This window comes from Carcharhinus amblyrhynchos, chromosome 9, assembly GCF_965287045.1.
Source record: "Carcharhinus amblyrhynchos chromosome 9, sCarAmb.v2.hapA, whole genome shotgun sequence".
NCBI classification, from domain to species: domain Eukaryota; kingdom Metazoa; phylum Chordata; class Chondrichthyes; order Carcharhiniformes; family Carcharhinidae; genus Carcharhinus; species Carcharhinus amblyrhynchos.
Window position 1 is genome coordinate 30,472,046 of NC_137332.1, and position 12,053 is coordinate 30,484,098.

At 44.1% G+C, this 12,053-nt stretch overlaps 1 protein-coding gene and 1 long non-coding RNA gene across 3 annotated transcripts in view; one reads left to right on the forward strand and one right to left on the reverse strand.

Annotated features, from left to right (window-relative positions):
• The window catches only part of slc6a9 (solute carrier family 6 member 9), a 236,032-nt gene that overhangs the window by 204,127 nt on the left and 19,852 nt on the right, over nucleotides 1-12,053 (reverse strand). For both annotated transcript variants that reach the window (XM_080195388.1, XM_080195389.1), the window contains exon 3: nucleotides 1,867-2,039. In XM_080195388.1, the coding sequence (XP_080051514.1) occupies nucleotides 1,867-1,896 (30 nt within the window). In that variant the 5' untranslated portion in view covers nucleotides 1,897-2,039. The remainder of the gene's footprint in view (nucleotides 1-1,866; nucleotides 2,040-12,053) is intronic.
• LOC145347690 (uncharacterized) overlaps nucleotides 1-12,053 on the forward strand; it is a 73,484-nt gene that overhangs the window by 50,335 nt on the left and 11,096 nt on the right. The gene's annotated exons all lie outside the window — the stretch shown is intronic.

The window sequence follows — 12,053 nt, forward strand, 5'->3', positions numbered from 1 at the left end:
CGCTGGTACATGCCATGGTGGATCAGGAAACCTGCTGGAGACCAGCATGAAATTGATTTGCATTTCAATAATGGGATACTGGTTAAGACCTGACCACCCACGCCCAATTCTCCGCGACCCTGGTGGGAAAACACATTGATGCAAGACATATCAGGAACAATGTGACATGCAGATGTCAAGACACATGAACAATATCCGCAGCTATCTCTGGAGTTCAGGATGGAGGTTGCGTGCAACCCTGGAACGCCACAACAGTGGGTGTGAGCAGCACCTACAGATTTGGTGTGCTGGAAGTGGTTCATCTTCCAGCCTCAGAAAGTTCCTGGAGATTCATCTTCTTTCTCAGCAAGTCCATCTCCCAGACTCAGAGTGCTCCCGGAGATATATCTTCAACGTAAGGAGGTCCACCTTCTTTCTCTAATAGTGAACAGTGAAGTTGTGCACCTTTTCAGTATTGTGCCCAGTCATGATGGCAGAGTACACGCCACCCAGATCAGTTCAGCCACTGAATGTGGCATAAGATGCTTGAGTGCATAGTTAATGAGGTCAGGGCTAGAGGATTTAGTTTGTTTTCCCGCCTGTTGCCACATGAGGAAACATTCCACGTTCCCAGACCCGCCACAGAAATTAGTCTCAGAAAGGGACAGTTCCATCCTGGGACTTCTGCTGTTGTTTGGGGGCTCAAATCCCACACTTCTGTTTGCTAACTCAGTAAAATTATCGTTGAGTGAAACTGCAAATTTTTTGGATGTTTAGGGATTGAATACCCCAATCGTGCCCTTTAAGCAATTGACTTGGAGGTGACAAAGAGATGGGTTTCAATGTGGTTGCAACCAATATGTGAATTGTTTTATGTCCAAAAATGGGATTAAGACCTAATTAAAAGCAGGCTACAATTCAACAGGTTCATCAAAGTTCAATAATCATCTGCTAAACAGCAATAATAACTGGCGTTATGGGAATCATAAGCAACTAGAAGAGACTTGCAACTAATTGATCACTGTAAAAGCAAAGTGCACTTGCAAAATGTGAATAAATAAAGGCCTCAGGTTACAGTCATTTGGAGAACGTGTCTTAAAACCCTGCAACTCATTTTTACCCGGGCCATTCCAAAAACATTCTGGCCTTCTAAGTAAATGTTCACATCACAGAGGGTTGGAATGCCATTTCTGTTGGGCTCTGCATGAGAGAGAGGTCCAACCCTTGGACAAGGGGATGGGGTACTCTGAAAGATCCACGTACTTAAGTTTTCAAATGGAGAACTTTGTAAGCTTTAGTCAGGCTCAGACAGTTTACAATACAATGAGAAGACACCCTAATTGACTCACTGATTTGTGCTTCAGTGATACTTTCTTACATTGTTTTATCATTACATAGTGATACACTGCACCATTTAAAATAAAAGAATCTAATCGTAACTGCTATGTTCACCTTATGTTGAAATGAAGCAACTGATGGAGTCATATCTGGTCTTACCAAGCCAACTGCTTGCATTTTAAAAGAATTGAAGCACGAGTGAAAAACTTGATTGACCATTCCAAGGTCACAAGTCGTTGCCTGTGTCACATCTCTGGGTTGTACTATCATGCCAGTCAATATAAGACTATGTGAATCAACCTCCCATAAAAATACAACACCTAGACCAATTACAAGATTGACTGGCACCACTGAACCCAAAGAGGTTGCTACAGTAGATCCAAGCTTGGAACAGATCCTTTTCAACAAGAAAGTAAGACTGCCAAGCAGACAAAATACAAAGTGATTTCATAAAGATACAGAATACATTCCAGGTTTTGTCAACTTAAACTTTGGAACTCAAATTGATTGACAATTATTTTTAACAACAAGTAATTTTTCAGGTCTTACCAGCATGGCTTCAGAGCTTTTGTCCACCATGGTCTCAATGAATTGTTCCGAGCTTTTACAGCACGCTTGTCATGAACTTCTGTTCAGTCACTGCTGCCCTCTGTCTCTCTCTTGCTGTGGTGGTAATGGAAATCTCTTCACTATGTCTGACTAATCCAGAAACCTTGATCACTCTGAAACAACATGTGACACAGTGGGTTTTATTTAGTCCGGTTCTATAGCACCACGAGCAGTCAGAAGCAGACCAAAGGTGATTTTATTCCAATTTTTTTATCTTCAATCTGCTACATCTGGGTAGCCACTCCCCAGTAAAATGTCGGTGCATTTTTAATTTACACATATATTAACTTGAAGTCCTGTTGTCTCTCTCACCACAATACACTAGCTCCCCCTCACTTTACTCTTCTCTCCCTCCCCCTTTCAAATGGTAATGATCAAAAAGCTGAAGTACATTTCACAACTCATTTGAACCCTTTCTACTGAGGTGCAACCAGCTTCCACTGTGATACCCTTCCTCCTCTCTGCCTCTCTCATGACGTATGTATGACTCAGCATCGAGTGATATGAATGTTTGTAATAAACTTGGAGAGCTGCAAGCTCACTGCAGTACACAGGCAGATACTTAACAAATAACCAAACCAACCAAAAGTAACTAGGGGTGGCATGGTGGTTAGCACTGCTGCCTCACAGTGCCAGGGACCCAGGTTTGATTCCTGGCTTGGGTCACTGTCTGTGTGGAGTTTGCACGTTCTCCCGTGTCTGCACGGGTTTCCTCCAAGTATTCCAGTTTCCTCCCACAGTCTGAAAGACGTGCTGGTTAGGTGCATTGACCCGAACTCGTGCCAGGGTGTGGCGACTAGGGGAATTTCATAGTAACTTCATTGCAGTGTTAATGTAAGCCTCACTTGTGACTAATAAATAAACTTTAAAGGTGTCGTGTTGACAACGCCAAGGCTTAGCAGGAATGACAATTTAGACTGTAAGGATTCTAAAGCCCATATCGTGCATTCGGAAGTTTACTCAAATTTGAGTCTCAGTCTTGGTCGCTCGATGCTTCACGCGTGAAAAATTAGCAGGACATTTATTTGCAGTATTTTTCCAAGTGCACCAAATTTTCCTTCAGTGTAATATTTATGAGCATGCCTCATGGTTTTCATATTGAAAAAGCCCATTCAATTCCAGGAGGTCTTGAATGATTTGCCAATTTATCACAGTGCAAGCAGCCAAAAAGCTGCTTGAGGAAATATTTCTCCAATTCAGAGGTGGATTGCTGTTAACACTTAAAAATATAATACTCTGACGGAATCCTTCACATATAGTCAAAGTAGCTCAGGTATAACTTTGATGTGGAGCTCTGTAGGATGAGAAGGCACATCCAGAATTCAGGGGAGAGCTGAACATGGCGTGGGTGGCATGGTGGCACAGTGATTAGCACTGCTGCCTCACAGCGCCAGGGATCTGGATTCAGTTCTGGCCACGGGTGACTGCCTATGTGGAATTTGCATGTTCTCCCCGTGACTGTGTGGGTTTCCTCCGGGTGCTCCAGTTTCCTCCCACAGTCAAAAGATGTGCGTGTGAGGTCGATTGGCCATGGTAAATTGACCTTTAGTGGGGGCTACTGGGGTTACGAGGGTAAAGCCTGGGTGGAATTGTTGTTGGTGGGGGCTTGATGGGCCGAATGGCCTCCATCTGCGCTGTAGGGGTTCCAGGATTCTATTCCACCCCCAGCCAGTTACTTTGTGAAACATAACCCTTTCTCTTCAAAGTGCTAAAGCGTTCACATAAAAATAAAAACAACTTCAGTAAATTTAATAATCTATCCTACTCTGAGCAAATCTTTTTATTATTGATTCCCACAAATTTTTCTTGCTGGACAAACACACCTCTTGATATTGAACCATACACTTAAATTCAGTTCATGCTCAACCACATTCGGGGTGGAGGCGTGTATCCATATGCAATTTGAAGCTCTGATTGCATCATCCTTTACAAGTGCCTCTTCATTCATTTCTTTTTAACCTAATCCCATGACACAGAGAAACATATTTAAAAAGGACAGCAGCCCCCAGTAATTCTACCTTGTAATTTAAACCCAACAGCCTTCAAATATATGACTGAACATCAGTAATTAATTGGAGTTTTAGTTCATTACAAGTTACAGTGGAGTAGTTTATCCTGTAAATATGATTGAAATAGTCTATTGATACTTCTGAACGACAAAGCTCTTTCTAACAGTGGATTATTGCACAGAAACAGGTCAAGCAAGCATCAGGAAATAAGAGTGTAGGTAGCTTCAATTAACATATGTAGTTGTAACCACAGTGAAGATGGAAAACATTCTATTTTTCAAATGTCCCAGCTAAGTCTGGGGAAGCATAACACATCTGATCAGGATTCTAATTGAAATATATAAGGGTAGAATCCCGAACCATATGCTTAGCAGTGTTAATTGAGGTGTGAGAAAGGTTCTGACTAGTTATGGGAGGAAATCAGTGTGTGCGAGGTCGATTTCCAAAGAATGTTGTAAACAACTCAACAATTGAACGGAAGATTTATTTCTTCATTTGCAAAAGCAATGGACTAATAAACGTCCTTCAGGCTTCACCCAATCCAGTTCTGGTGTTCATCATTCTCCTCTTCCTCGATTGACTCCTAACCGTTGTTAGATATACTTTATCTAACAGTTCCTTTTATGCAAGAGAACTCTCATTAAATGGCATTCACCTCGCTTCCTTTTAATTCTTCTTTCTCAGATTGACCTTAATAGCCGGTTGGAAAACTTGGCCCTTTTCCAGTTTCTTTTAGGAGAGCTCGCCATCTACTTAGTATTGTAACTTTTGTTGGTTTCTGTCATTTTTTCTTCCTTAACTTCAGGCGATGGCTGAGTGGTATTATCGCTAGACTATGCATCCAGAAACACAACTAATGTTCTGGGGGCCCGAGTTCAAATCCTACCATGGCAGGTGGCTCAATTTGAATTCAACAAGAAAATCTGGAATTAAGAATCTACTGAAGACCATTGTCGACTGTTGGAAAAACCCATCTGCTTCACTAATGTCCTTTAGGGAAGGAAATCTGCCATCCTTACCTGGTCTGGCCTGCATGTGACCCCAGAGCAATGCGCTTGATTCTCAACTGCGTTCGGGCAACTAAGGGGTGGGCAAAAGTGCTGGCTAGCCAGCGACGCCCATTTCCCAAAAATGAACTTAAAAAAGTCTTCTTCTCAGCTTAATTTTATTTACTATGTTCTGCTTCTAGTTTTCCGTTCATCCCCACTTTAATTTTGTTCACTTTCTTACTTTAACTGGTATTTGCTGATTCTGAAAACTCAAAATACAACTTCATTTTGGTACACCAGTCTTTCACACTGTTCACAACCTCTTAATAATAGCCTAGAAATAGCTGCCAAGGATATTAATAGATGAATGCTGAACAAGTTCTTATGATAATTCTGTCTATTACATTAGTGCCTGCATGATCCACTCGAAAGAAAGGTTTACATTAAAATGGCAGATAAATGAATGTCAACAGAACAGCATTAAACATTTGCAAAGGTACTCCTGTCAGTAATCATTTTAGACTAATTCGTATGTTGTCTTCTAAAGTTAATCCTAAGTTTTTTTAAAGTTTACTTATGAGCGTCACAAGTAGGCTTACATTAACACTGCAATGAATTTACTGTGAAAATCCCCTAGTCGCCACATTCTGGCACCTGTTCAGGGTACACTGGGGGAGAATTTAACATGGCCGATGCGTCTAGCCAGCACATCTTTCAGACTGTGGGAGGAAACTGAAGCACCTGGAGAAAACCCAAGCAGACATGGAGAGGACATGCAGATTCTGCACAGTCAGTGATCCAAGTCGGGAATCGAACACGGGTCTCTGGCACTGTGAGCCAGCAGTGCTAACCACTGTGCCACCCTTCTAGGATTTAGCTTTCTGGTCATTTTTGCTCTGGGCTGGATTTGCCCAGAGAGGCAACACAGTAGCACAGTGGTTAGCACTGCTGTCTCACAGCACTAGAGACCCAGGTTCGATTCCAGACTTGGGTGATCATCTTTGTGGATTCTCCATGTTCTCCCTGTGTCTGCATGGATTTCCTCCAGGCGCTCTGGTTTCCTCCCACAGTCCAAAGACATGGATTAGGTGCTGAATGGCCCCTCAGTGTCCAAACATATGTAGGTGGATTAGCTATGGTAAATGCATGGGATTATGGGGATAGGGTGGTGGTAGTGGTGGGGTGTGTTGTGTGTGTGTGTGTGTGTGTGTGTGTGTGTGTGTGTGTGTGTGTGTGTGTGTGTGTGTGTGTGTGAGAGTGCTGAGTTTTGTGCAAGTTCAGGGAGGAGTGGGCCTAAACATGCCATTGAGACCAGCTGTCATTTTGAAAAGATGCCCTGGTCTCACAGTACACTGGAAGAACCCCTACCTCCCTCTACAGATATAGCCCGCATCCCACACTTCATCGGCAGCATGTTTCCCTAGCCCTGTCCCTGGATCTCCAGCATCGGGGCATTGTGGTCACCCCCTCTTCATAGTTCCCCCTCTTCATGTCCCAGCCCTTGATGAACTCCACTCAGGCCCCACCCCATTGGCAGTGGCCCGGCACATTGGCAGTGCACATATGGCAGTGACCAGCTTGCACTGTGCCAGTGTGTGGTGGGCACTGCCAGGTAGGCACTGCCCAGCCAGGTCCCCCAGGGTGGCCATCGCACTTGGTTTCTGCTTGTGGAGGCCAAGAGTGATTCTAACTGGGTTCTCACCGTGCCCGAGGGTCTGAAAATCCCAGGGGGCTGGCAGAATCCAGTATCGAGCAGCCTAAGAATATTTAACTTTAAATACGCTAATCAGCCTCACGCCCTTTCTGGTTTGCACCATCAGAAAATGGCTGCAAACCATTTGGCCAGGAGCAAAACCAGTTTTTAGGCCTGCACGCAATTTTATGGGAGTGACGTGGCATGCGCCAGGTGCAGCAAGGCTGGAATATTACGGCTAATTAAGTATTATTTAACAATGCAAAGTAATGAATTGATGTATACATTCAATGGAATAATACTAGGATAATTACAAAGAGAGTTAGGGATTCAAGAGGACAACAGGAAATAAACAAGAATAAGGTTGTACAAGGCAATGTTTAGGCTGCTGTGTTTAGCTCTAAAGAAATGACACTAAGCCATTGTGCATGCGCACTAGCTTCAGAGGGTTGATGACAGGAATGGGAAACAATAGTATGAAGAAAGACTTGAGATTCAGGATATTTCCACTAGAACATAAACAGCTGAGAAACTTGATAATGCTGTTTAAAATTGTGTGAAGTTTTAATAGAATGAACAGCCACAATAGATCGCTGCATGTACGTCAACTGTGTATAGTACAAGTGCATTTTGAGAACTGAAGATTGTGCTCCTACTGGAGCAGGGAAAGCTAAGAGGTGATTTCATGGGGCTTTTCTGAAATTATAATTGGTTTAGTTTAGAACGGACAGGGCAAAAGCTATTTCCCCGATTGATGATGAAGAGTTATCAATTTAAAATTGTCATCAAGACTGTAAGGAAAGGTATCAGAAGCACATTCTTTCAAGTTGTCAGAGTATTTTGCCACAGAAATTGGTCGAGGCAAAGACCATTGCATGTTTTATTAGCAGACTGGACAAATTCTAAGGTCGAGGAAGATACCATGCTTTCACCCGAGAGCAAGGCAACAGGATCAGTCTCTGGCTGTTCTATCAAGGAGCCAACATTGGGTCAGAAATTCTCCAGGTAGAGAAGGAGACAAATCAGAAAGATTTCCCCTGGTAGGGGAGGGAAAGAATTTAGATCCACCAGGCATCTGCTTCTGACTGACGTTCCAACCTAGGACACCACAGCTGGTGTACCTTCCAATCGCCCCAGAAACTAAAGATATTCCTGAGCTTCCATTACAATCCCAAAACATGAACAGAATGATTGAATGCCTTTGAAATGTTAAGATTGTGATGCGACTTTCCTTCAGCCTGGTCCTTGGCCTCCAGTGCAGCTCCCACCTATCAACTGACTGGAGCTGCCCATCCCATCGATGTACTCTCCCAAGATGTGGAATTCAGTCGAAACTGGGGAATATTAAAACCAGAGCACTGGAACAGGAATAAGCTATCCAGCCCTTCAGATCTGCTCCACCATTCCAATATGTCAAAACTGATCTGTACTTCAACTACACTTTCCATATCCCTAGAAATACTTCCCTAACAACATTCTATCTATCTTAGTATTGAAAGTATCAATTGTCCTAATAGTCATAGCTCTTTTGGGTGATATTTTTATATTTGTGTGAAAAAGCATTTCCATATTTCACCTTTCAATGGTCTAGTCTTCACTTGATCGTGAGGGAATTGTTTCTCTTTTTCCATCCTCTGGATCCTTTTGACATACGCAAGCGAACTCAAGTACAGATTTGTTCAACCTCTTCCATAATTCAAACCTCCGAGTACCACTTTGCAGTGGAGCACATCTCCAGGAATTACAGTCTCATTCCTTTCAGTGACTGTAAACTGTATCTCTATCCTCCAGAAGATGCTGGTGACGTGGGCTGGGTCTCATTTGCAGCCAAGTAGAGAGATGTAGGTTGAAACTCTGGGTGTAGGCCTCTTATCAGTAGTTAGCTTGACTCCCTTTCCATTCCAAAGATCGGCACACTCACTGTGAGTGCAAATTCTCAACCCTGTTCCGCCAATGAAAGTGAGATAGTGCACTCAGCAGTGACCTCTCCTTTGAACCCTGCCACAGCCTCCAGAGTAAAAAGTCTGACAACACCAGGTTTTAGTCCAACCTATTTATTTGATAATATACTCACAAGCTTTCGAGGGACACCCTCTTCGTCAGGTGAATGGAGAGTTCATTCACTCTCCATTCACCTGACGAAGAGGGTGTCCCTCGAAAGCTTGCGAGTATATTATCAAATAAATAGGTTGGACTAAAACCTGGTGTTGTCAGACTTTTTACTGTGTTTACGCCAGTCCAACGCCGGCATACCCACATCACAGTATCCAGAGGCAGAGCCTAATGCAGGCTGTTCAGTGGGCACCCAACGCCACGTGGCATATCAAGGGCCTTGCAGCAGAGGCAATGAAATGCGCCTAATGTTTCAAACTGGGCCAACAGCTGGGCCTTTTTACAGACACAAATTAAACAGCCCAGCCAATGAGGGGGCTAATAGAGCTGAAATCTTACCTAGGGGCTAGGCTTCGACCGTGTGTCTAAGCATGCCTATACGGCAGGTTACACACTCAGTTCACTCAATAACAGAGAGGTCACATCATTCCTGTTGTGTATTTCTTCCCCATTATGTCATAGAATCCATACAGTGCAAAAGGAGGCCATTCGGCCCATCAAGGCTGCACCGACAACAATGCCACCCAGGCCCCATCCCATAACCTTGCTAATCCCTCTAGCCTTATCATCCTGGGACACTAAGAGGCAATTGCGCATGGCCAATCAACCTAACCCGCACATCTTTTGACTTGGGAGGAAACCCATGCAGACATGGGGAGAATGAGCAAACTCCATGCAGACAGTGACCCAAGCTGAGAATGGAACCTGGATCCCTGGTGCTGTGAGGCAGCAGTGCTAAACCACACCCTCCCCCACCCCTCCACTGTGCCACCGTGCCACCCTTATACCATCCAGTGATATCAAAGGTTCACCATGACCTTGCAGTTGGCAAGGATGACCACAGAGCCAGAATTCCCACCTCCACTGGGGCTCCTACTCATCCAATCTACATCGTATAACCATCGCTAGACTGTGCATCTATGGCCTCACCAGGAGATGATCCTCACTTTCATCACTTGCACACTGGTGGAATGGATTTTCTCCCACTGAAATAGCAGCAAATTCACTCCATCAGGTTGCTGTCCAAGCTGAAAGTTGCCAGCATTTTTGGGTTTTACCTCAGGCAGTCTCCACTACAGGTTTAAGCGTCTCTCACATCTTTTAAAATTTTAACTATTCGCATTTTCTTTTGCTCTTTTGCTTTGCAGTTTGCCCCATTAAGGGGTATGGTGTTTTATTTATATTCATTCATGGGACATGGACATCATTGGCATGCCAGCATATATTGCCCATCCCTAGTTGCCCAAGGGCAACTGAGAGTCAACCACATTGCTGTGGCTCTGGAGTCACATGTAGGCCAGTCCAGGTAAGGACGGCAGGTTTCTTTCCCTAAAGGACATTAGTGAACCAGATGGGTTGTTCTGACAATCGATGATAGTTTCATGGTCATCAGTAAATTCTTTAATTCCAGGTTCTTTTTTATTAAATTCCAATTGCACCATCTGTCATGGTGGGATTTGAACCTGGGTCCCCAGAACATTAGCTGAGTTTCGAGATTAATAGTCTAGCGATTATACCACTAGGCCATCGCCTTCCTGAATTTGCAATCCAGAGGCCCAAGCCTCTGGGGTAAAATTCCTTGATAAAATTTGAGTTCAATTTATGAATCTGGAATTGAAAATTACTCTCAGTGATGGTGACCATGAAATTATCATTGATTATCGACTTGATGGACCAGATGGTCTCCTTCTGCGTTGTAGAGATTCTATGATTGTTGTAAAAACCCATCTGGTTCACTAATGTCCATGTCCCACAAAAGAATTTTAAAAAAAGCTCTGTCCGTCACTTAATACATTGACTTCTAGGACATTTGTATTTTTACCATTTTTCTCTCAGTAATTGTCCTAACCCAACAAACTGCGCGCTTCTCTTTAGGTTTTTACTTATAATAAATAGACATTGCTTTCTCTGTTCTCTTTGCCGATGTTGGCTTGTCATGTACTCCAATATTTTCTGGTGTGCTTCTTATTTAAGTTCTATTTTGTTGACTATTTAATTTTCTACTGAAAGATTGAGAGAAGTATAAACTGAGAAACCGCCAAACTGAAGGGCTTTAGAACAGATGAGGGTAAAAGACAAGTTAACCTATGATCTGATTTTAGATTTAAAAGCCAGAAGATTGTAAGAAAAAGCAAAAATTATAGAGTGCGAAGCTCCTTCTTACATAATGTAGACTATCACAATTCTGCACATTCCTCAGCCTTTACCACAGCTGACGGAGGCCTGCAACAAGCTCAGTTCACCAGGAAAAGCCACTTCTCTCAACCCCTTTGTTCAGTTCCAGTGAACGATTAACTTCCTTATCTGAGTCCTACATTGTATTACCAGAAATTTATCAGCACAGCAGAGTCCCCAGTGACAAGGGGCAATCCCGCTTTAGCTGTTTATGGGACATCAAGCTGCATTTTTCAGCCATCCGGCAACTAATATGTTGCTGTCTGGGCTGCCTTTTTGTAAAGGAGGGCTGCCGGCCCTCTGCAGTTACTGGGCCATCAGGGGGTTGGCAGCTCAGCAGCACTACTGAGACTGGTGGCTACTGTTGGGAATGTGCCTGAAAATTAGCACATATAGGTAGTTTGCCACTTTCCCGACTAGGTAAGTGGGACTGGGGGTGCCGGGACCAGTTAGGTCTGGTAAGGGAGCAGTGGAGTTGATAAGGGCAGGGTAATCATCGTCCTCGGGAAGTGGGCGGGTGGGGGGGGGGGGGGGGGGGGTTTCTCCGGGGCTGCAGTGTAAAAGGGATCCCATACACTGCCAAGTCTCCATCAGGATTCAGAGTGATTGCCACATTCAGCAGACGGCCGAAAGCTGGGCACAAAGAGATCCTTAAATGGCCACAGATGGCCATCTGGTGCGTTGTCCTCACCTAACCCTAGTAAAATGGTGTGGCAGCATGAAGAAGGAAGGTACTGCACACCCCAACTTCCCCGACCATTTTATAGCATCCCTCGTGTCCCACTCTCTCCCCACAGATCAGCCATAATTTTACCAAATGGCAGAGTGGGCTCGAGGGGCTGAATGACCTCCTCCTGTTCCTTTGTTCCAACGATGCGGAGTTGCCGGCGTTGGACTGGGGTGGGCAGAGTAAGAAGTCAAACAACACTAGGTTAAATTCCAACAGGTTTATCTGGAATCACAAGCTTTCGGGGCGTTGCTTGTAGTTGGGGTGGCACAGTGCCACAGTGGTTAGCACTGCTGCTTCACAGTTTCATGGATCCAGGTTCGATTCCAGGCTTGGGTCACTGTGTGTGGAGTTTGCACATTCTGCCCGTGTCTGTGTGGGTTTCCTCCCTCCAGACATACTGGTTAGAGTTCTTTGAAGAT